Here is a 19,841-nt window from a genome sequence, read left to right as displayed (position 1 = left end):
TTATATATATACATATATATATATCCTGAAAGTAACACCAGGACGCTATTTGACTGTCTATTTAACATCGGAAGCACTGTAAAGGCTACCTTGAGCAGACGATGGGTGATTTCGTGACGTATACGCTCGCCGGCGTGAAAATACTACGCCAACAACTAAAAGCAAAATGTAACGGGCAAATAAAATGGGGATATTACTCCTTGCGATGTGATATAAGGCGCAGCTGCTTGCATGGACCTCGTTCGTGACTCAGTCCTGGGGCTCAACAAACGTCTCGTCAATCTCTGCGAGCGCATCATTTGCTAGAATATTGTTAGACCCGTTCTGTCGCTGCTGAAGCACATCTATCAAATATTGATCACTTGAGTGTTTAAGAAAATCATCAGTCCTGATTCCACGGAAATGAGCTGGATCAACTGGTCTTTTAGAACCATCACGGCCATGCTGTCGCATATATTCTCGCACAGGAGCCATAGCAGCATCGCGACAAGCCTCTTTGATGTCACTTCCCGACATCCCGGCGGTGAGTTTAGCCACATGATCCAAGTCAAACTGTTCGGCATCCACCTTGGCGTCTTTCAGGATTAGTTGTAAGATTCGGCGTCTTTGTTCCAATGCAGGCAACGTTATGGGGAACTTCTTGGGCATTCGTCGGAGAATTGCTTCATCAATGTCGTGTATGCGGTTGGTAGCGCCAAGCACGACTATCTGTGCTGGTATGCCAGAAGAGTTGCTTGATGTCAATCCATCCCACAGCGTCATGAATCTTTGATTTTGTCAATATCCATTCCAGACATTCTCAACGCATCAACGCAACTCCATCGTACAACTTGGGTAAACACTTACTCGGCTTTCACCATGCCGCTGGCCTCATGTTCGCCACTTCTCCGTGTGCCTAAAACGGCATCAATCTCATCGATGAATACGATCGCCGGTTGCATCTTGCGAGCCAACGAGAAAACGGCTCTGACTATCTTGTTGGAATCGCCGTACCACTTTTCGGTGAGTGTTGATATATGAAGATTGATAAATGATGCGCCGCTCTCCTTGGCAAGAGCTTTGGCTAGCATCGTCTTACCGCAACCAGGCGGTCCATACAGCAAAACACCAGATGGTGCAGATAACAGCGAAGCGGCATGCTGGTAGAGATGAGGCATTGTCAATGGATAGATGACAGACTCTTTCAGTTCCTCAATAATCATATCCAGACCGCCGATATCTATTGAGTTGTCGCGCGTCCAATTAGCAGAGTATCTTCAGCATTTCGAGTATCCAATCCTTACCATCAAAACCGACATGAATATCATCTGGCGCTACCATTTCCAGTGCTATTAGATTTTCGTATTCGTTCAGGACTAGTTCTTCAACTCGCGCGCTCCCCCGAGCGCCATCGGCCCCATTGTCTCCAATGCCATCAATATGTCGCCTCCGACTTAAGCGATCAAGATGAGCTTTGGCCTGGCGCTTCGCTTGATCATGCTTTTCTTTATCAGGATCGACTAGGTTGCTTAAGATTGGATTCAGAAACGTGCGAGCAACGTAGAGACCAGCTGTCATCTGGGGCGTATTGTCAGCGCAGTGGCAAAAATACGGCTAAAACGATCATTACCATGCCAGCGAAAAGGACAATGTCTAAGGCGACATCTCCTAACTTTCGACGCTCACCCATTCCGAATATCCAGCGCAGCCACGAGGCCGTGCGGTTGGGCATTGAGAAAGGCTGATGAATAGAAGGGAAGTTTGAAAGGGAAGTACCTCGGACCGACTAGTATACCTAAGGCGCGTTCATATGATGTAATGGCTCAGCGTCCAAAACAGGCTTAGACTACTGATAGGAAAACAACAGCGAGTTTCAATAATAGCAGGTGCTGTTGTTGGGACGCGCTATAGCACAGAATATGATTGAAACTTGATAAACTATGAATTTAAATTGATTTTGGTTTGTATGATTTATATATTAAAAAAAATTAAATATTTGTTTCTATACATATATATGTATATGCATATACACATATATATATACATATATTGATATTTTACAGTCATCTATATAATTGATATTAAACTATATGGCATAGAAGCAGTAGGAGCTAAAATAACGCCTTTTAAAGAACACGCATGACACTATTCACTCAATGTGAACCACTGATATTTTTCGGCTCATCTGTATCTCCTTCAAAAAGAGTTCCAAAACTCATCAAAGACCATGGCTCTGAAGAAGAGTGAAGAATGACCAGCCAAGCGGCCACCACGTTAACCAAGTAATGGAGCATGTATGCATGGGAAACGCCATAGATTGCAGCACAAAGAGCCGTACCAAAAAGGAGCCCGCTGGTAATATGGCGTAATCCGCTTGTTATTTGTGGAACCATTTTCCCTGTTGTCAAGTTCTCTACCAATAATATGAAAGGCATTATTGACAGCACATTATGATGGGAAGAAAACGGCGTGAGCCAATGGACGGCGAGATTGCGAACCCAGACCGCTAAAATAGGCAAATTGATCGGGAGAACCCATATCATTAGCAGAAGGATAGAGTGAGAATAGTGATAATAGTTAGAGTTGGCTGTTGAAGGCGTGACAACGTATATACGAAGAGCGCGAACAACGGTCAGAATTTGTACGAGGCAAGCGACCAAGTACGCAAATTGATATGGAATGAAAGTCGAAACTAGGAATAATAGAATTATGGTCGAAATCACTCGCCGCCGTGGGGTTGATGGTGCAAATACCGGTGATGGAATTGGAGCTTGGTTACTGTTGATTGCAGGCAGCACTGTAAACACAGTATATGCGACGCCAAGGATTCTTGTCAACGCCAGGAGGATATAATGGAGAACAGTACAGACCCCGATGCATACGATGCCAATGAGGGGTACAAGGTATATGAAGAAGGGGTCGTCTGTGCCAACAAGGAGGTCATTTTTGTGAAAGCCGATGTTCGAAGAGAGATTTGACGTGGCCTGGTTGCTATCCACAAGCGTGGCGAGAAAGGTTGTAACTCCTCCGGGGGAAATAGAAAGCAAAGTTAAAGAAGAAAGCAGAAGTGGAATCGACTGCCGCATAGACAGGTCCAAGCTTTCAGAAAACGAAATAAACGTGCCAGTCGTGTTATAAACACTAAATTGCTTCCGGAGCACTAACGTAACGATGAGCAACGGAAAGGCCGCAAAGACTGTACGATATCTCATATATAGCTTTCCGAGGCTTCCCAGCACATCTACATAGAGGCCAATCTCTAAAGGACCACCACACATAGGGTCAGACCAGATGTCAAAAGCAAGGCCGTCGCCACTCGATAATGTTAACGGAGGGGGCATGTAAGGAGCCACCCCATGAAAGCTGATTCCAGTTACTTGGGCGTTCACAAAATATTTTGACTCATAAGGTTTTTGAATATGTTGACGGATTAGCGGCGCAAATAACTGTTGCTTTCCGTTACATCGTTGGTTGATATTCATATTAAAAGCCATCAAACTTGACTTGAGAGCCGGTATATCAATGGCCGTAGCCAGAGGGCGACCAGCTGAGAGCCGAAAGGAGAGACCAAATGTGAGAAGACGAACAAGGCTTACGTCCTCTCTCCTGTGAAAAGAAGAGTGGTCATTGAACTCCGCAGTGACGAAGCCATTGCTAATTTCTGTAGCTCTATCGATGACAACGACAAACTGATGGTCAGAGAGGTATTCAGCATCGTATTGTAGATATGAAAAAGGGTATATCTGGGTTTGTCCGTCCAGATAGAAAGGAGCCTCTATATCCGTTGTTGAAGCTGGAAGAAGGACCGTATCAGAGGCAGCATCCTTACAAGCTAGCTTTGTTGGCGTGGTCCCATTTCTCGATAGATCTATGGTGGATGGAAATATTGAATTGACTCCCGTAAACTGAAAGGGGTAAACGTTGCACAAGAGGACCTGCAGCTGATTATTGTCTGCATGTGTATTCAATTGGACGTCGGTCATTAGGGTAAAGCGCTTGGGCTCGAGTGATCCAGGCGGCGGCACAGGGAGGAGGTAAGCTATCGGTCTGGCCCCAGAACCCAGTTGCGAGAGAATTAATCGGTCCCCCGTTGCCACTACTGAACTAGACGAGTCGTCTAAAGTGAGGAGTGTTGTTGGTTCCTTCAGAGATAGAGTCTTCTCGGCAATCGTCTCCAGGCCAGTTAAGAGCTTCTTTTTAAAGACTCTCATCCTTTGCGCTCGGGGTTTCGTCTGGGAGGCGCGATGTACGTCGATAACGCCATACAAAGTTTGGGCTAGAACTTTTCGGAACTGGTCGCACCAGAGAATGGCTTGATGATCCATACTTGTCCACACCGTCGGAATGCCTGACGTAAAAACAGTAAACCCATGTGTTTCAGGCACAAGTGACTCGATGCTAGCATAATCGGACGGCACAACAGTATCCAGATTCCCGCCAGCAATGGATACTAATGTGACATGCCATAGTGGATTATTGCTGGCCCATTTTTGTGTATACGCACGACGCCAATAATCATTTATTTCGTCATAAATCTGAACAATTCGACCGTCGAATGTAACGGGGGGGCGTGCGTGCGGTGCTGACATTGTAATTATAGTATTAATCGAATTTTCCTGGTAATTTGGTTGAACTAGCATTGCTCTTGCAACAACTCCTCCCATCGAATGCCCAAGGATAAGTACTGATGTAGGGTCCGGGAGATGCGAATCGCGGGAGCCTCTCTGCGGCTCGGAATATAGTGAAAGTATATATCGAACAGCTTCATTAAGATATTCAGCTTGATCAAGAAGAGTTTGGCCGTGAAATGCTGTTATATCCTCATTGAAATCAACGGTAAAAAAATCGAGGCTTCGTATGCCGGAATCCAACTGGCTGTGGTCATGCCGAAGATAATCATGGAAATAATTAGCAGCCTCTGCGGCAATTGGTCGGACTTGTTTATAACTTCCAGCATTACCTGGAATGAAGAGGACGGGAATTCCACGCAGCTTTTTCGCATGATGTCAGCTTCGATATGTTCATTTCTCGAGTAGGGTGTATAGAACCAACTTCACCGCTATCAATTCCCTGTTCGCGATAGAGATATAGGGAGTATTTGCTTGCAAACCGGGTGTGTTCGGTATCAAATTCGGAAAAGTGAATGTAAGAAGGCCGCATGTATGACATTCGGCATCCTTTCGACTCAATTTGGCGAGTGGTGAGGGACCGAAAGATGGCGACCAAGAGGCCAACGCCAGCTGTAGCAACGAAAAAGGACAGAACAGACATGAACCAAAGGCTGCGATTGCGCGCCCCCAAGCTCACCAGGGGAGGCTTCTTGGTTGTGGTCATACTGCGCGACGAGGTAGGGAGCGATAGTGGTGAAAAGGATGCGACTGCTGCATGGCTGGAAGGGTGCTGGTGGCCATTCGCCTTGGTCGAATAGTGGCCGTTCGGTTGCCTATCTTGGGTCGAGGATTGACGGGGTATTAAGCCATTGAGGCGGTGCTCTAGCTCGGCATCTGAATTTTGTAGCTCGAGGGAGGATTTACCACCGACATCAATAGACGGCGAGCGCCTCTTCATGGGAAAGGTCGAAGAGGGACCTTTGACGAGGCCGAAGCTATGAGTGGCTGTATTTTGCTACGCCAGAACAAGGTGATGAACACTTCGGGAAAATGTAGTCGAAATTAAAACAGAAAGTCACGGCCAAATGCGACCCATTCCGTCATCATCTGGTCCAATTAGAGCGAGCAGTGCGAGGTGCAGAGCACTAAGTGGATAAAATCGCGAAAAGAGCAGCTAGACTTGGGGAGAGTTTCGCGTCATTTCGAAAATGTAACTAATGCACTAGCAACTAAGGGCCTAGTAGTCAGCCTTTGCTTGTGTCTATATGTACTTCGTTGTACTCAGCCTAGCGGGAAAAAGTGCCATTGTCTATTAGAGTAATGAGACTTTAATAATATACAGGTCCTAACACTCTTTGCAATCGGTTACAACAACCGTGGTTTAATATAAAACAATGTCAATATGTGTAATTATTTATTTATGGGAAACAAAAAAAAAATTCGTTCAGATACATCACATTTTAATTAGATGTAACTACCTAATCCAATGGCATAATACTAGCTCTAGCTCTACACCTAAGCCCACTGGTGCGTCAGCCGTGGAGCGCTCCCTCAACTTAAACACTGCTAAAAAATCAATAGCATACACCTATCTTCGACACAAGCTCGCGCACGATACCGAGTACTGCGATCAGATTGCCTCACATATAATATCCATGACGAACTTGGGCGAGTTTTCACTGCGCCGATGCCTATTTGTATAGAGTGCCGATATCCTGTCAAAACTCTATGGACTCAATATTCCGGGGCCGATGACAAGTCGAATGGGCATTTAATTCGCCTCACTGTCTGTCGAAAATGTGGCAACTTCTGCGATAAATATGTAGAGCACGACTTTGTCGTGCTCTTCATTGACTTAGTCCTCATCAAACCTCAGGTACTGTGCCTTTGGCTATTGATTATGGCATATCTCACCTCTGGTATAGGTATATCGTCATCTGCTACATAATACTCTGATGCGAGATGGCGATCGCTTCGACGTACGTCAGCCGCGCGCCCTTCTTTCTTCGCCGCTCCAGAACTAATAGTCCGAGAAGCCTTCGATCATTCGCCTAGGAGTTTTACTGCTCCTATTTGATGTTTACTTGACATGGGCGCGTATAGAAAAACAAACCATTCCTTCGCCGACCCCTGGGGAGAGTAAACTGGGTCCGCTCGCTGAACAGCCGATTGTGATTCAGTATATGTTCTTTCGTACGCAACTCCCCCTGTTACCTCTTCGCCGTCTAATACTTGCAATCTAGTGATCCTTTGTGCTTTGTCGACCTTCGCTTTCCATCTAAGCATCCGCTTTCTCACTTCATCTGTCTTCTCGCCGCTTAACATGACGAAATTAATGCCGCGGTATTCTCGCCCAAATTCGGTTTCAACAGCTTTACTTGTTTCTTCCTCGACCAAATTATTTCCAATTTTAATGGTTATCTGGGAATACGACGTACCCGCTGCTGCCAGGTCTCTTGGCTGGGCTGTCGTGGCAAATAACGTGGAGGCTCTTCGCATCCTACTCGATTGCAAATACTATGTTGCCTGTTTCTTAGCGATTGCCGGCGCGTCTGTACGATGGGCTGTGGGCCAGTTGATATTAATCTCGGCTGGACTTGGTGACGTAGACTCCATTGCTGACAGCAGTGTGGCTGCTGATGGCAAAGCTCTTTGGGCCCTTGTAAAGTATGCCAGGGACTGGGCCGGGCGCTTAGTCGTAGGATAATGCGATATTGACAACCAAAGTTCTTAATATGTATTAACGGCGCCAATATTGCTCATATCATGTTGCTATTACACGGCGACACCGTAAAATATCGGCCCGCGTCATAAAATCTGAGATGCATATGACCCAGGACCAATCTGAAGCCATGCCAGTATCTCCGTACACTAACGATCCACGACGGCTTAAAGGTAAGAAGCAAACACCCAGAAAGAAGCCTGGTAGCAGTACAAGATACCATGAATGAATAGAACCCCTAACGCCAGTCTGTCGCATATGTTTAAAGCCACGCTCGCCCAAGCTGGAAATTAACTCTACATGGTGTGCCCTAGAAACTCCTCTCGCAGGTCGCTTCGTTTTGGTGCAATCAGCGGATGGAGTTGAGCGAGGAAGGTGATAAGCCACATGAGATAGCAGCTGACGATAGCGAGAATTAGAGATGATCGCCATAATCTATTAAGAAGAAACCGTCAGAATTGTTCGTTGTTCGGTAAGGAGTGAAGAACTGACACTTGATTCTCGCCTTTGGGGGACATAAACCAAGCCGCTGCGCTTAACGCAACGATGACCACGAGGCCAATGAAAATGGAATACCTGTAGATGAATAGGAAACAATTGCATTAGCCCAAAGTACTATTCAGTGCTTCTGATCGTTCATACCCTTGCGCCATGTTGTTGATTTGCTGCCCCCGGGTGTCACGGTAGATCCAGAAATGGCTGTTGTTTCAGCAAAGAATGACTGGCGCCGCAACTGAATGATGAAGCTGCACCCCGGAACGCTAGGCTGACATTAGCTTGGTAGACGCATCACACTTCTGGGAACCGATCGATGTACCACTTAGTAAAGGTTCATAACTTAATTTACAACTTGAAAAAAAATTTAAGCTACAAGCAAAATATTACAATAAATATAAAAAAAAAATCATATATTATATGCTATATAAGTAAATATATATATTTATTAGTATAAGTTTTAGAATTCTATATATATTATATTTAAAGTAAGCTAGATTTAATATATATTAAATAAATATATTTAAATATTTAATAAAATCAATTACAGCTGTTTAATTCAGCTGTATTACATTTTATTAATTTTATTTAAAATATTATGTATGTGTTTTTATTGCTGTATATTAGGCAATAATTTGGCCTTGCAGTTACTACACTTGCCCGAATAATGTGGGTACTGCGGACGAGCTACTGAATATACACTCAAACTTCTCCCCGCGAGCCAGTAGCCATACTAAACCTCAACTGTGCTTCGCTTCACATAGGTGCATAGGTTTACCATTGACTCTCGCAAAATGCGACCGACCCTACGAGCTCTTGCCAGCTACCTGGAGCCTGGAACTCCCACCGGACTCACGGGACTATGGACTCATAAGACACCCCGGTCGACACTGTTATACCTGTATAGCACAACGCTGAACAGGCTGCAATCCATACCCGAAACATCCCTATATCGCCAATCTGTCGAAGCGACAACTAAGCATCGGATGAGCCTAGTGGAAAAGTTCACTCCTCCCGGATACGAAGAGTGGGCTGCGAAGGCCAAGGAGCTCATGCGAAAGAACCCCCATCAATTTGAGGATGCGAGCGATCGAATTGACGGCAGTGGAGCCAGGACTTTCAAGTTTGGCAATCGCATTTTCGTTGTCGGAAATGAACACGAGGCTGGAGATGTTCGGCTAGAAGAGTGGAATGGCGAGAGCGAATTGGGCAGAAATGACGAGATCATCGAGCCCGCTGTAGAGCACTTCAATGACGAAAAGCTTGAGTGGGAAGACGAGCCCCAGCTTACGGCTGACCAGTAAGGCCAAGAACATAATTGAGCATTATCAGATAGCTAATAAATGAGGCAGGGTCAAAGAGCTTGAGCAACAGCTTGGAGCCGGTCTTATTGAAGAAGTCATCGAGGTGGCGGAAGGCGAGTTACAGTTGATTGAAACCATGGAAAAGGCCCAGGTGTAAGCTTATCCCATCCTACGACTTTCAATTGTTAGATACACAATCGTTCATCATTGCTAATACGATCTGCAGCTGGGACAATTTGGAGGAACAGCCAGTGCAAGGGCAATGGACATATTTTGAAAGGCACTCATCATAAGATTAAAAGCTATAGTTTACTATAGTTCTTAATAAATTAGAATTGTAATATTATAAAATCATTTACAAACTGCGAGTGAACAGCTTATGTATTATACATAAAGTATATAAGTTGATAGTTTATTTGAAAATATATATTTAAAAGTATAATATTTAAAGTAAAATTTTTATTTAAATTTTACAGTACACACACATATATATAATAATTATTTACTAAATATAATATATTCCTTATTATATTAATAATTATATAATAATTATTATTATTTTTTATTTCGCTTAAACTAGAAATGTATATTAACTTTACATGGTGTCTCGGCCGTACCCGGTGTATATAGCGTGTGAGCTATCTCGAGACAGCTTAGTAGCTGCACAATCCGCATCTGCTGGAACTTATGGCCACTATCAAAGAGATCGATGGCCGTAGTGTAGGCGACCTCGTGCCGAATGGGAAATCATCCTGCTAAGTTCTCTCTAGGTCCATCAAATCCAATCGGGACAGGTCATTGTTGACCTGTGCTCTGTAGTCAAAGAACTTGTTGAGAATAGCATTGATTCTGGGGCAACAATCATAGGTCGGTGTGAAATACAGCTACGGTAAATATGTACGCCTCTTGATTGACCTGTGCTGCTCTGTAGATGTTCGTTTCAAAAATCAAGGTCTCGATTCTATCGAAGTTCAAGATAATGGATCTGGAATCGCACCCGCCAACTACAGCTCCGTCGCTCTCAAACACTACACGTCAAAGCTTTCTTCGTACTCTGATATAGCGTCGCTGCAAACGTTTGGCTTTCGCGGTGAAGCATTGGCATCCTTATGCGCCTTATCCATCCTTACTGTGACAACTTGCCTGGAACAAGATGCTCCTAAAGGCTCCAGACTAACATTTCGGCAATCTGGAGAGCTGGAGAGCACCAGCGTTGTTGCAGCCCAGAGAGGAACCACAGTCAGCGTGGAAAATTTATTTCACAACCTGCCTGTCCGACGCCGAGAGCTTGACCGTAATATTAAAAGGGAATGGCACAAAGTTATTGCTCTACTTAACCAGTATGCGTGCATTCAAACGAACGTGAAATTCTCCGTATCCCAGCAACCTACAAAAGGGAAACGAATATTGCTCTTTTCCACCAAAGGCAACCCGAGCACTCGTGATAACATCATCAATATTTTCGGCGCAAAAACGCTAGCGGCCTTAATTCCTCTTGAGCTTGACCTGGAGATCAAGCCTTCAGGAACTCGCCATGACGCGCGATCTAACGAAAAATTAACGTCAAATGGCCATGGCGTTCGTATTGTTGGCCATGTCTCGAAGCCCGTTCACGGAGAAGGCAGACAAACTCCGGACCGTCAAATGTTTTTTGTGAATGGCCGACCCTGTTCGCTACCTCAGTTGGCCAAAGTGTTCAACGAAGTCTATCGATCATACAACAACTCACAATCGCCTTTCATTTTCGCCGACGTTCAGCTAGACACCATGCTATATGACGTGAATGTCAGTCCCGATAAACGATCTATTTTATTACATGATCAAAACAGCTTGCTAGATACTCTTCGTATCTCCCTCTCACAACTTTTTGATTCTCACGAAGACAGTATATCAATTACCACGTCAGCTGAGAACGTCAAACTGCTGTCTTCTCATAACAAGGCTACCAAAACAGAACAGCCCCGTCAAATTTTCGGCAAATTGGCGCCTGAATCTTACACTGTTGCTGCATCGGACCCCAATTCCAGCCATGAGAGTGGCGAGTCTAATCCCACCGGAGATAGCGAAGAGTCTGAGCAGGATGATGAGACCGTCCCAGCATTGAGCACAATACCAGTAAAGACAAGTCTTATGGGCAATAAAATGGAGAAACAGAATCTAGATGATGGCCTCGAGACATTGACTAGAGCAAACGTAATACGGTCTCCAGATCCAGGATCTTCTCGTCAAAGGTCCGATATTTTGGTAGACCGTACACCTCCACATAAAGGTTCATCAACCGCATCTAGCTCCCAAAGCACGCCAAGCCATGATACTTCTTCACACGACCCCAGTTACATCATCCCTACGCAAATTTCTACCTCTTCGAGCATTAAGTCGTCTGATATTGCCGCGGTAGATGTGGGCGGCCACAGCTTGGGTCATATTATAACAAGCCCTCCACGGAAAATGAATAGCTTTGCGAAGCCTACAGATTTGGAGAACGAATCCCCGGAGAGCGAAAAACTGCATTTCAAAGCCTCCATAGTTACCCAGGCAAAAAGATCTTCAGGTCGTTCAAGCCCATCTCAGCTAGATCTTGAAGCTATCGTCCAGCCATCTCCGCATGTACCCAAAAAAATCAAAGATATACACAATGGTGATCTTAAGGATCATTCCCCGCATGATTTACGATCTCTTGTAGAGAAGCGCGTCAAATCTCATGTTATGCGAGCAAATGATGGCTCTCTAACCAATACAATCAGTGTGGGCGGTATCACTACAGAACCCAAGGCTCAAGCCTCAAAACCAGCAAGGCGAAAGGAAGCTACAGCGAATCTCATACAGCATTTGCGCATTGAGAGAGAAAAAATCCAGCTGATGTGCACTGCGCAAACTCCTCGCCGTAACTTTCCGTCTACTTATACAACGCAGAGTGCTTCCTCTGTAGAGCGAATTGATGCCAGTGACGCGGAGTCAAAACTCCCTCTTATTATCGCAAAAGGAGATTTTTCTAGGATGAAAATCATCGGCCAGTTTAATCTTGGTTTTATTATCGCCGTTAAACCTGCTAGACGCATGAGCACGGATAGCGGTGAAAAACATGATGAACTTTTTATTATCGACCAGCATGCCTCCGATGAGAAGTACAACTACGAGAAGCTTCAGAATACTACCGAAATTCAGTCTCAACGTCTTGTTCATCCCATGCGGCTTAGATTAACAGCCCTTGAAGAAGAAATTATACTAGAGAACTCTTCAGCGTTGAACGCAAACGGGTTTAAAGTGACTATGGATACGACAGGAAACTTCCCTGTAGGGTCACGGTGTCAGTTGATGGCATTGCCTCTGAGTCGAGAGGTCACGTTCAAATTGGAAGACTTGGAAGAACTAATATCTCTCCTCGGTGATAAATCAGCCGAGTCTTCGTACATTCCCCGTCCTTCCAAGGTGCAAAAGATGCTTGCTATGAGGGCTTGTCGAAGTAGCATTATGATTGGCAAAGCCATGACAAGAAATCAGATGCATTCTCTTGTTAATCATATGGGCGAGCTGGACAAGCCCTGGAATTGTCCTCATGGACGTCCCACGATTCGACATTTAAGTCGTCTGCAGACGTGGAGCGCAGTAGGGTGGAAGCATGATCTACATACTGACTCGATTGCAACTTGGCAAGACTATCTAGAAGAAGCTAGCTAATTATTATTACTATATATGGTATGCAAGATACAGGATGGATCTACCTCGCCACATATACTATGTAATCGTACACTTATTGCTACCCAATGTGTCGTAGGATGCTCGTTAACTGGCAGCTAAGGTCGTGTAGGATGCACATGATACAATATGATATTGATAATATTGATGATATTGATAATACTAAAGACATTTATCATTCCATCCTCTACCAACATTCGCAGTCCCTGGTACCCGGGTCAGGTTTAGGTCTCGTATACCTACAATAGCCACGTAGTTGGACCAGGCCACAAACGGGATTGGCTCCCCAGCAAGAGGGCTGCATTTGGCTAACGTATCATTAATGGCGAGCTTAAATCTTATTTGGCAGCTGAGCGAGGAGCAGGGGAGGATTAGCTAGATGCTACGCGGTTTACTATTGTAGTCGCCTCAACTATCCCTGGAACACATTTCCAAACGTCGATTTATATATCACCTCGCCCAGGTATATCGACTAAATGAGCTGTGCCAAATACTTTCTCTTCAAGACAGTGTCGCGTTGCTGACAAAGTTGATGTGGGGCAGAAGACATTGTTGCGCATTCACCAGTTTAAAGGCCACTACTACCTAGTAACTGATGGTATATCCAGTCGTATAGACCGACTATATACGTCCTTTCACTTTCCTTCACTTCTTCTTTCTCTGCCTCCTCTTTCAACGACGACACCGTGGGAACTCACCGCTCGGGATGGCTAGCATTGACGATGTAAATTTCGAGCTTCCCAAACTACGCACCTCCTTCTCTCTCGAGGTGAGCACCAATGCTCCACGCTCGCGTTTTTAGCGGCTAACATGGCATTCTTCAATTGCAGAACGACACCAGGTTCCTCGGCAGCGATGATAATATTGCAGGCAAGCATCACAGCCCACCTACGCAGCTACATTCTGGTGTGTGCAATGAACTATTCAGCTCGCTAACAACAAAATAGAGTTTTTTGATGTCAAATTCTGTCCTTACCAGCCACTCGACCATGAGCCCGTCTTTGCTGCGATTAGCAAGAAACATGTAAGTTGAGCGGCGGTAGATTTGCCTTCTGACGCTTCTATCTGTATGTAAGGAATACCGGCTCTCTAACACGCTCTACCAGGTGATAATCTGCCGGCTCACGAAGGACCCAAATGAAACTAACCCCTGCCAAGTTATCAACGTCATAAGAGACGACGATGTAGGTCAATTCCACGCTGCCGCATGATGGACTTAATTGGCTTAGCTGTTCCAAGGATGAAGCCGCTAGCTGTTGCTGCACATGGACGATGGATACCGTGAACGGTAGACCGTATATCTGTATTGGCGGTGTGGATGCCAAAGTCAAGATTTATGACGTGGTTGATGGACAGTTGATCGAGGTGCGCGTCACAGCTCTCTAAACATTAGACATTGGATCTAAGCTGAACGGTCTCATTGATGTAGTGTTTTGTCGGCCATGGCGGGGTTCGTCTTTCTCCAGCGATTCACATTTGGGGCCAATTAACTCACTTGAACCAAAGGACGTTAACGACTTGGCAACCTCCCCCGTTAATCCTCACATCATCGCCTCCGCCTCTGATGATACGAGTATACGGATATGGAGTTTTGAAGAAAAGCACAGGAGCCAGCCATGTTTATGTATCCTTGCGGGGGAGGGGCATTCGTGGAATCTCCTCAGCGTAGTAAGATGCCTCCGCCCCTAAGAAAATCCATCGCCACCTCAGAGAGTTTCGCCTAACTCTTCGCAGGCTTTTCACGAAACCGGCCGATATCTTTTATCAGGTGGTCACGACCAGATCATTAATTTAGTATGAGATCACTCACACTCCCCATCACAAGCGCTAATCTCCCTCATCTGCAGTGGACTATTCCTGATCTCCCCAATGAACCAATTGCCACGCCCCTACAGGTTCATTATCCTCATTTTTCAACTTCTGCAGTCCACAGCGGCATTGTCGATTGGTAAGAAGATTTCATGGAGGCGGTATACGATAGTATTAACAGTATTCTAGTGTCTCATTTTATGGAGATCTCATCCTATCTAGGGCATGCCACGACGATGTCATCGTGCTCTGGAAGATTGAGGGTTTCTCTTCAGACGACCCTCTGCCAACCCAGAGCACTGCTCCTACGCCACAAAACGTACTGCCAACAAACTATGAGGACCCCGGGCGACTAACGCGATCTGCCTTCGTCCCTTTAACATCTCCTCAATGCCCGGTCCAATATACCCGGCTATTGGCATTCCACACTCCGAACTGTGGACCTCAGTTCTTCATGCGTTTCAAGCTACATCATGTCCCTAATCAAAATCCTGTGCTTGCATTTTGTAATGCTGCGGGTAACATTTTCTTCTGGGATTTAAAGCGACTGACGGCTCACCGCGACGTCATGTCGAAGCTGGCGAAATCCACGGACAAGAGCAAGCCACTACAACTGCCAAGCTGGCAGAGACCTGTTATTCCACGTGCAAAAGGAGATGCATCGAGCAAGCTTCGACCAACAGACAGTGACCAAGACATGTCGACTCCAGTGTACATAAACCAAACGGATTCTCGCGAGTTCAGTTCAGAGACGCTGGAATCATGGGCAACAAGATACAGCATGGATGATGCTCATGAGCCGTTGCGACATCATAAGATGGAGTCGTCATCGGCCAACTTTGTGGGTAGACAGGCGTCATGGAGCCCTGGGGGAGAATGGTGTGTCGTAGTTGGGAGCTCCAATACCGCCTTGTTGCTGCAGCGCTGGGCTTCGAAATAGTCCCGCAAAATAATGAAATAAGTAAATGAGCTGCTGCCATTAATATAAGTCTCGATTTCCATCTCCCTACGCGGAGTTGAGGGTCATGTAAAGGTTGTCTTACTATTCCATATTCATCTTCCTGGAAGGATGCGGTATGATGAGCGCATTGTTTCACAAAGTGGTCAAGTTTCATAATTACCTCCTTGCAAAGGCCGTAGAATAAGACCATAGCAATGAGTCCAAAGTCCTGGATTCGTATGAGTCGCGTTGTATTGGGGGATTCTTTGATGCTCTCATATTATAACCCAGAAATACCCAGAGACGATGCAAGGTCAGCTGAGAGGAACGATATCGTCTCCTTCAGCTGCAAGAAATGTGCATTTTTAGAGTATGGTAGCTGGTCCATAAGTTTTTCCATCCTCAGGCTAATATTCTGCAGTCCTCTGAGGGTGCGCTGGCATATTGCTTCTTTATGTCTCTTGGTCCAATCCTCCTTTGATTCATAACGTGGCTCAAAATCAGCGCTTTCAAGATCAGGTTGCCCAGAGTCGCTCGTACTGGGCGATGTCGACATTAAAGAATAGTGATGCGCAGGATCTGTATGTTGAAGCATTGTTTCCTTCTCTTGGCGAGCGATGCCTCCTACATGCTCCATGTAGATATTGCTCAGCTCGCAGCTCAGTAAGGCCAGCCAAAAGTCAAGCGCTGAGAGCTTGTGCGGTAATTTGTGATCGTATGCGTACTGACGTATCAGGATTTCAAAATACGATTTGATCTCGCTCATGCTGCTAGAAGAACCCCATTGGGATTCAGCCATCTGAAAAGCATGGTCGCTTTGGCCAGGAGCTGACTGTAAATGCTGATCTAAGTTTTTCAGCTTCTCCCTCTGCCGCATGAGAATCTCTGCTCCGATAGACCAGAGATTATGGAGGCGGATATCGATGGATTGTGTCCTTGGCCTAAGCTGAAGAATAATGCCAAAAGCTTTGGCGGCTTTTGCGACTTCTCCTTGAGCGAGAAATTGCTCCGTCGCACGCAGCACTACATCCAAGTGTCCTTTCCGGTCGTCATCCCGTAGTCTCGACCTCTGCTGTCCACCCTTGGATCCAAGCTTTCTTTTCTCATCTTCCTCTAAGTCTAGCCTTTGATGAGGAAATTGTTTTGCTGATAGTCTCGGATCTTTACCAGATTCCGAAAGCCCTGCTAGAGAAAATTGAGCATTGCTGCTAGACTGTTTGAAGGCGTGAAAGAATTGCTCTCGAGAGTGGCTCTCGTTCTCACGCAAATCATTTTTGAAATTCATGAAGAATGGTGAATACTTATTTCCGAGTGACTCCTCGTGCCTCTCTCTTTCCGCGACTGTCTTGAGGCAAATACTTAGCCTCATCAAATTTCGAATCCAAATTAGTACAGGTGTTTACACTAGTACAGAGAGCTACAGTATATACATATATGCACCACCCATTATTGACAGCCATTACAATTACTGTAGATTATTTATATATAAAAAAAAAAAAAAAAAAAAAAAAAAAAAAAAAACCTTCAATGTCAAGTTATCTCATTTTTAAAAACATAATTCTGTGTTTCACCAAAATTGAACGTCTGACTCCCATCATACAGTTCTTAAAAAGCGTCAGGTATTCTTCAAGCCATATCGCGATTTCTTCGGTAGCTGGCCTAGTTAACGCCCTCAGTGTCAGCTCCCCGTTATAGTGCTGAGAATTTGGAAGTGCTGCCTACTTCTTGCTCCGTCTGCAGAGTCTCCAAAACTGGCGCAAGTTCGCTTAAAATTTCATACGCCTTCTTATGGTACTCCATTTGTGCTGCGACTAGTTCGGCAAGATTGCGGAGTGGCTCGGGCGTATCCAAAACCTATGTGTATAAGAGATTAGTTGCGACCTGTCTCCAGATAGGGAGTAGTATATATAAGCCTACATTTTTCATAACGCCAACTGCCTCCTCCGTCTGCGTCACAAACTCGTCTTCTGCTTTCTCGATTTCCTCCTGGGCGTCAGAGCTCAGTTCAGTATCGTCCGGATGGTCAGCCCGAGATTGGCCGCCAAGTTTAAAAGTTGTTCCCTTAACACGAGCTTTAACAGCATCGAGTGTCAATCTCGAGTTTTCCACATTCTTCCTGGCGCGTGCCGCAAATGTAAGATTTGTGTTGAGAGTCGTATTCCATCCAGCGAGGAAACGACTTTGGATTTGTGAATCTTGAGCAAGGCGAGCATCACCCACTCGTTCCATAGCAAGCGCATATTTCTCCAGAGCCGTCGCTAGGGGATCTTCGCCTGCACCCGTATGATGTTGATGCAAGAGCTGGCTGCTGGATAAGCTCGCACGGGAAATGGCATGACTGAAGGTTTTTGGCTGTGGCTTCGCAGAGGCGGGAGCCACAAGAGCTGCCTGTGCTTCTGCGGTAGATGTTGCTGAAGACAGGAGGCTGACCTTCTCGCTCACAGTTCGACCCAGGTCTTGGAACGTCTCTTTGATGTTGGGAGGGTAGTCATAGGCTTCAGTGGTGTATTGAGAACTGTTAAATTACACGCATTAGCATAGCCTAAATAGATTCAACCCGGTCGAGTAACAGACGTCACTGTAAGCATTCTTTGGTGTGCCTGTTTCAAAGCATCCACCTTTTTCTCAAGGTCGATATAATCCGCAGGAAGCTGAGTCTGTAACATCCGCGAGTTAGTGGTGGGATTTGGAACACAAACATGTACTTCTCGCGAATCACTTACTCTGTCTTCTGCCTGTCCTAATTGTTCTTTGGTAAATTGGAAAGTGCGTGATGCAAATGGAGTTATTTGCGCGCTGAAATCACTACCATAATTTGCAATCAAATCATTAGCATTCGAGAGAGTCGACTATAAAGAAGAGTGAAAGTGATAAACTGACGAAAAGTTCTTGCTGAACCTGGAGAAATCCATTTTGAATGATGCTGCTGGGTCAATAAACAAAGGTAATGGGTATCAGCAGCCTGTCTTTCTTAAGATCTGGTTACGAAATGTAATTGACCTTGGGACTGAACTATTGAGCTACTTCAGACACCTAGTTCTAGCTAGGTATATTAGAGTCTGGAAGGAGGGGGAGAGGGGCAAAAAGTAAAAGGGAAAAATAAATAGAAAATAGAAAAAAATACTAGTAATATATTTATTGAATAATAATAATAATAATAATAATAATAATAATAATAATAATAATACTAATAATAATATTAATATTAATAGCTTAAATAATAATTTATTAAATTTTAATAAAGAATTTTATTTAAATATTAATAATAATATAATACTTAATAAATATATAAGATTTTATATATTTAATTTTATATAAGTTTTATATAAATTATTTAAGTAATATAGCCTTATAAATTAATATTTTTTTATAATAAAATAATATAATAAAAAAATAATATATTATAGAGTTTTTTTATTTAAACTATAAAAGATTTTTATTTAAACTATAGTAGCCTGTATATTATAATTTTCTAAAATATTAATTATTTTAAAAAATTAATTTAATAATAATAAAAATTTTAAAAAATATTTTAAAAAATATTATAATATATTTTATTAAATACACTATATAAAAAAAAAATTTAATTTATATATTTAAAAATAGCTATAATATTTAAGTTTAAAAATTAAAATTTTAAAATAGTATTTTTTTTATTAATTATTTAATTATATAAGTTAAAATTTTAAAATAGTATTTTTTTATTAATTATTTAATTATATAAGTTAAAACTTTAATATAAGATTTTTATTTATATAAATTATATAAAAAGTTTTAATATATTTATTTTAATTAATATATAATTATTAAAATTTATAGTTAAAGTTTTTATAAGTTTATTAGCTTAAAAATTAATTAAAAATAATATAAAAAAAATAATTATATAAATTAAATAATATTTTATTTATATATTTTTTTAAATATTTTTTATAATTTATTTAACTATATTATAATTATATAAAAACCTTAGTGGTTTTAGAAATTTATAGTATACAAGCTAGTTAGTATAGTATATAAGCTACTATAGTTTAAATAGAAATCTTCTATAGTTTAAATAAAAAAATTTATATTATATATAAATTAAATATATAATATTATAAATACTTATAAATAATTATTTATAATATATAAATTACTTTTATTATATTTATTAAATAATAAATATATAAAATATATAATTAATAATAATTATATAATATATTATTATAATTATATTATAAATATATAAACTTTAATTTATTATAAAAAATATATAGTAATTTTTATATTACTTAATTAAATTTATT

General features: G+C 43.0%; 9 protein-coding genes across 12 annotated transcripts; 4 read left to right on the top strand and 5 right to left on the bottom strand.

The window, feature by feature from the left end:
• Window positions 1-24: 24 nt before the first annotated feature.
• Window positions 25-1,719, bottom strand: TrAFT101_001341 (uncharacterized protein). The gene is made up of 4 exons (XM_024899601.2): window positions 1,610-1,719; window positions 1,284-1,557; window positions 847-1,219; window positions 25-766 (listed from the first exon to the last, which is right to left on the bottom strand). The coding sequence occupies exons 1-4, from the start codon at window positions 1,709-1,711 to the stop codon at window positions 250-252; spliced, it is 1,266 nt and encodes a 421-aa protein (XP_024762431.2). The 5' UTR covers window positions 1,712-1,719; the 3' UTR covers window positions 25-249.
• A 217-nt stretch (window positions 1,720-1,936) lies between these two features.
• Window positions 1,937-5,755, bottom strand: TrAFT101_001340 (uncharacterized protein). The gene is made up of 2 exons (XM_024909555.2): window positions 5,032-5,755; window positions 1,937-4,970 (listed from the first exon to the last, which is right to left on the bottom strand). The coding sequence occupies exons 1-2, from the start codon at window positions 5,545-5,547 to the stop codon at window positions 2,133-2,135; spliced, it is 3,354 nt and encodes a 1,117-aa protein (XP_024762430.2). The 5' UTR covers window positions 5,548-5,755; the 3' UTR covers window positions 1,937-2,132.
• A 372-nt stretch (window positions 5,756-6,127) lies between these two features.
• Window positions 6,128-7,459, top strand: TrAFT101_001339 (uncharacterized protein). Of its 2 annotated transcripts, XM_024909554.2 has the most exons (4): window positions 6,128-6,465; window positions 6,515-6,568; window positions 6,626-6,782; window positions 6,833-7,459. In XM_024909554.2, exons 1-4 carry the CDS (start codon window positions 6,277-6,279, stop codon window positions 7,294-7,296), a joined length of 864 nt encoding a protein of 287 aa, XP_024762429.1. In that variant the 5' UTR covers window positions 6,128-6,276; the 3' UTR covers window positions 7,297-7,459. The 2 variants fall into 2 exon arrangements, with proteins under 2 accessions (XP_024762429.1, XP_065982404.1); XM_066126303.1 differs by having other exon boundaries at window positions 6,128-6,568.
• Window positions 7,460-7,607: 148 nt separating this feature from the next.
• On the bottom strand, window positions 7,608-7,964 carry VMA9 (H(+)-transporting V0 sector ATPase subunit e; the record flags this gene model as incomplete). The annotated part of the gene is made up of 3 exons (XM_024909553.2): window positions 7,608-7,746; window positions 7,804-7,887; window positions 7,954-7,964. 3 exons carry the CDS (start codon window positions 7,962-7,964, stop codon window positions 7,608-7,610), a joined length of 234 nt encoding a protein of 77 aa, XP_024762428.1.
• A 550-nt stretch (window positions 7,965-8,514) lies between these two features.
• Window positions 8,515-9,544, top strand: TrAFT101_001337 (uncharacterized protein). The gene is made up of 3 exons (XM_024907710.2): window positions 8,515-9,106; window positions 9,159-9,263; window positions 9,337-9,544. Exons 1-3 carry the CDS (start codon window positions 8,601-8,603, stop codon window positions 9,401-9,403), a joined length of 678 nt encoding a protein of 225 aa, XP_024762427.1. The 5' UTR covers window positions 8,515-8,600; the 3' UTR covers window positions 9,404-9,544.
• Window positions 9,545-9,767: 223 nt separating this feature from the next.
• On the top strand, window positions 9,768-12,905 carry TrAFT101_001336 (uncharacterized protein). Its single transcript, XM_024901775.2, has 3 exons — window positions 9,768-9,830; window positions 9,881-9,977; window positions 10,042-12,905. The coding sequence occupies exons 1-3, from the start codon at window positions 9,798-9,800 to the stop codon at window positions 12,786-12,788; spliced, it is 2,877 nt and encodes a 958-aa protein (XP_024762426.2). The 5' UTR covers window positions 9,768-9,797; the 3' UTR covers window positions 12,789-12,905.
• Window positions 12,906-13,201: 296 nt separating this feature from the next.
• On the top strand, window positions 13,202-15,637 carry TrAFT101_001335 (uncharacterized protein). 2 transcript variants are annotated; one of them, XM_066126302.1, is made up of 11 exons: window positions 13,202-13,269; window positions 13,350-13,575; window positions 13,637-13,676; window positions 13,754-13,830; window positions 13,913-13,990; window positions 14,046-14,171; window positions 14,236-14,256; window positions 14,313-14,474; window positions 14,541-14,600; window positions 14,654-14,754; window positions 14,805-15,637. In XM_066126302.1, the coding sequence occupies exons 2-11, from the start codon at window positions 13,513-13,515 to the stop codon at window positions 15,553-15,555; spliced, it is 1,479 nt and encodes a 492-aa protein (XP_065982402.1). In that variant the 5' UTR covers window positions 13,202-13,269; window positions 13,350-13,512; the 3' UTR covers window positions 15,556-15,637. The 2 variants fall into 2 exon arrangements, with proteins under 2 accessions (XP_065982402.1, XP_065982403.1); XM_066126301.1 differs by lacking the exons at window positions 13,202-13,269; window positions 13,350-13,575; window positions 13,637-13,676; window positions 13,754-13,830 and having other exon boundaries at window positions 13,846-13,990.
• A 198-nt stretch (window positions 15,638-15,835) lies between these two features.
• Window positions 15,836-16,840, bottom strand: TrAFT101_001334 (uncharacterized protein; the record flags this gene model as incomplete). The annotated part of the gene is made up of 1 exon (XM_024899563.2): window positions 15,836-16,840. One exon carries the CDS (start codon window positions 16,838-16,840, stop codon window positions 15,836-15,838), a length of 1,005 nt encoding a protein of 334 aa, XP_024762424.2.
• Window positions 16,841-17,042: 202 nt separating this feature from the next.
• TrAFT101_001333 (uncharacterized protein) lies at window positions 17,043-18,617 on the bottom strand. 2 transcript variants are annotated; one of them, XM_066126299.1, is made up of 5 exons: window positions 18,436-18,617; window positions 18,279-18,360; window positions 18,130-18,212; window positions 17,473-18,070; window positions 17,043-17,409 (listed from the first exon to the last, which is right to left on the bottom strand). In XM_066126299.1, exons 1-5 carry the CDS (start codon window positions 18,465-18,467, stop codon window positions 17,245-17,247), a joined length of 960 nt encoding a protein of 319 aa, XP_065982400.1. In that variant the 5' UTR covers window positions 18,468-18,617; the 3' UTR covers window positions 17,043-17,244. The 2 variants fall into 2 exon arrangements, with proteins under 2 accessions (XP_065982400.1, XP_065982401.1); XM_066126300.1 differs by having other exon boundaries at window positions 18,279-18,617.
• Window positions 18,618-19,841: the final 1,224 nt, after the last annotated feature.

This window comes from Trichoderma asperellum, chromosome 1 (assembly GCF_020647865.1).
Source record: "Trichoderma asperellum chromosome 1, complete sequence".
Lineage (NCBI taxonomy): Eukaryota > Fungi > Ascomycota > Sordariomycetes > Hypocreales > Hypocreaceae > Trichoderma > Trichoderma asperellum.
This window is presented reverse-complemented; position numbering and strand designations above follow the sequence as displayed.

Excerpts from the sequence above, each read along its gene's own strand:
- TrAFT101_001340 (XM_024909555.2), bottom strand. The coding sequence starts at position 5,547 with ATGAAGAGGCGCTCGCCGTCTATTGATGTCGGTGGTAAATCCTCCCTC. Across the intron at positions 4,971-5,031 it reads AGGGAATTGATAGCGGTGAA|CTGCGTGGAATTCCCGTCCT; the intron begins GTTGGTTCTATA and ends CATGCGAAAAAG.
- TrAFT101_001333 (XM_066126299.1), bottom strand. The coding sequence starts at position 18,467 with ATGGATTTCTCCAGGTTCAGCAAGAACTTTTC. Across the intron at positions 18,071-18,129 it reads CAAAGAATGCTTACAGTGAC|TTCTCAATACACCACTGAAG; the intron begins GTCTGTTACTCG and ends GTAATTTAACAG. Across the intron at positions 17,410-17,472 it reads CAGTTGGCGTTATGAAAAAT|GTTTTGGATACGCCCGAGCC; the intron begins GTAGGCTTATAT and ends TTATACACATAG.
- TrAFT101_001339 (XM_024909554.2), top strand. The coding sequence starts at position 6,277 with ATGCCTATTTGTATAGAGTGCCGATATCCTGTCAAAACTCTATGGACT. Across the intron at positions 6,466-6,514 it reads TAGTCCTCATCAAACCTCAG|GTATATCGTCATCTGCTACA; the intron begins GTACTGTGCCTT and ends CCTCTGGTATAG. Across the intron at positions 6,783-6,832 it reads GATTCAGTATATGTTCTTTC|TGATCCTTTGTGCTTTGTCG; the intron begins GTACGCAACTCC and ends CTTGCAATCTAG.
- TrAFT101_001341 (XM_024899601.2), bottom strand. The coding sequence starts at position 1,711 with ATGCCCAACCGCACGGCCTCGTGGCTGCGCTGGATATTCGGAATGGGT. Across the intron at positions 1,558-1,609 it reads TTGTCCTTTTCGCTGGCATG|ATGACAGCTGGTCTCTACGT; the intron begins GTAATGATCGTT and ends AATACGCCCCAG. Across the intron at positions 1,220-1,283 it reads TATTCATGTCGGTTTTGATG|ATATCGGCGGTCTGGATATG; the intron begins GTAAGGATTGGA and ends ACAACTCAATAG.
- TrAFT101_001337 (XM_024907710.2), top strand. The coding sequence starts at position 8,601 with ATGCGACCGACCCTACGAGCTCTTGCCAGCTACCTGGAGCCTGGAACT. Across the intron at positions 9,107-9,158 it reads CCCCAGCTTACGGCTGACCA|GGTCAAAGAGCTTGAGCAAC; the intron begins GTAAGGCCAAGA and ends TAAATGAGGCAG. Across the intron at positions 9,264-9,336 it reads ACCATGGAAAAGGCCCAGGT|CTGGGACAATTTGGAGGAAC; the intron begins GTAAGCTTATCC and ends TACGATCTGCAG.
- TrAFT101_001336 (XM_024901775.2), top strand. The coding sequence starts at position 9,798 with ATGGCCACTATCAAAGAGATCGATGGCCGTAGT. Across the intron at positions 9,831-9,880 it reads AAGAGATCGATGGCCGTAGT|GTCCATCAAATCCAATCGGG; the intron begins GTAGGCGACCTC and ends AGTTCTCTCTAG. Across the intron at positions 9,978-10,041 it reads TTCTGGGGCAACAATCATAG|ATGTTCGTTTCAAAAATCAA; the intron begins GTCGGTGTGAAA and ends GCTGCTCTGTAG.
- TrAFT101_001335 (XM_066126302.1), top strand. The coding sequence starts at position 13,513 with ATGGCTAGCATTGACGATGTAAATTTCGAGCTTCCCAAACTACGCACC. Across the intron at positions 13,576-13,636 it reads GCACCTCCTTCTCTCTCGAG|AACGACACCAGGTTCCTCGG; the intron begins GTGAGCACCAAT and ends CTTCAATTGCAG. Across the intron at positions 14,172-14,235 it reads TTGATGGACAGTTGATCGAG|TGTTTTGTCGGCCATGGCGG; the intron begins GTGCGCGTCACA and ends TCATTGATGTAG.